This window comes from Colletotrichum graminicola, assembly GCF_000149035.1.
Source record: "Colletotrichum graminicola M1.001 genomic scaffold supercont1.534, whole genome shotgun sequence".
Classification (NCBI taxonomy): Eukaryota; Fungi; Ascomycota; class Sordariomycetes; order Glomerellales; family Glomerellaceae; genus Colletotrichum; species Colletotrichum graminicola.
In genome coordinates, this window is record NW_007361538.1 from 3788 (window position 1) to 5251 (window position 1464).

Here is a 1464-nt window from a genome sequence, read left to right on the forward strand (position 1 = left end):
TTAGGGCCAACTACTAGGAGGACTAAGCTAAGCTAGCATTTAAGATATAATTATTGTTACTATATATATTAGTAGAAAATATTATATACCTTTTTCTAATCTTTAAGGGATAAGGATAAAAGTCCTAAGTTTGTTATAGAGATTAGAGTTAGAAGTAGTCTAGGGAGGATAGGCAGTTATAGTAATAGGTATTAATAACTTAGTAAGTCTTATCTTTATTTATAATATCTCTACTAAGGTAACTAAAACTAAAAAGCTAGCTAATACTATTATTACTATTACTACTATTATTACTATTATTACTATTACTATTAATAGGCCCCTAGTTAGCTAAGGCTTAGTATTAAGTTTAATATTATGCTATAGTTATTACCTAAGCGCTTAGATTTATCTAGTATAATTAAGCGTTATATAGAGGAGCGGCAACCTAAAGGGCAGAGCATAACGTCCTAGGAGGTGCACATTCTCAAGAGCAGGTAAGTAAAGCACAGTTCTAAACCTGCTAAGCAGTTCGCCAATAAAGGCGCCAACAACAGCACAAGCTACAGCGTGAACAATAGTAAGTTAGAACTAAGCACGTGCATTATGCGTTTTAGCCTTACCTAGTTTAGACAATTAGTGCGTACGGAGGGACAGAACTTATTACCAGACGACCTTTATTGCTTAGGAGAGAATATGCGTGAAGTTATGCTTGGTTTATGATATATTATGGGTTGCTAACATACAGGCGCTTAACAGCCCATATTCTGTCATCAATACAGTCTGTTGCGTTGGCAGCGTCCAAAACCTATTTTTTAGTCCGTGCGCTGAAAACACACAAAGTGAATATTGGCTTTATGCTAGCCCGGCCAGGCCTATCGATGGATAATAATGATGCCAGCCCATCGTGATGGATAACAGGGATGCCAGCCCATTGTGATGGATAACGGTAATGTTAGCCCACCCGGGCCTATCGTGATAGATAACGGCGATGCCAGCCCATCCGGGCCCATCGCGATGGGCAACAGTGATGCCAGCCTGGCCGTGATGGGCAACAGTGATGCCAGCCCATCCGGGCCCATCGCGATGGGCAACGGCGATGCCAGCCCGGCCGCGATAGGCAACGGTGATGCCAGCCCGGCCGCGATGGGCAACAGTGATGCCAGCCTGGCTGCGATGGGCAACGGCGATGCCAGCCCGGCCGCAATGGGCAACAGTGATGCCAGCCCATCGTGATGGATAACAGTGATGCCAGCCCATTGTGATGGATAACGGTAATGTTAGCCCATCCGGGCCCATCGCGATGGATAACAGTGATGCCAGCCCATTGTGATGGATAACGGTAATGTTAGCCCATCCGGGCCTATCGTGATAGCTAACGGCGATGCCAGCCCATCCGGCCCATCGTGATGTCTTACAGTGATGTCAGCCCAGTGAGATGAATAACCTAATGTCGGCTTATTCGGTCCATCGTGATTAGATATG

General features: G+C 44.7%; 1 protein-coding gene across 1 annotated transcript; it reads right to left on the minus strand.

Annotated features, from left to right (window-relative positions):
• Positions 1–943: 943 nt before the first annotated feature.
• Positions 944–1239, minus strand: GLRG_12006 (uncharacterized protein; the record flags this gene model as incomplete). Its single annotated transcript, XM_008102689.1, has 1 exon — positions 944–1239. A coding segment is annotated over one exon (294 nt), but the record flags the coding sequence as incomplete, so codon positions are not given.
• Between the last annotated feature and the right edge of the window lie 225 nt (positions 1240–1464).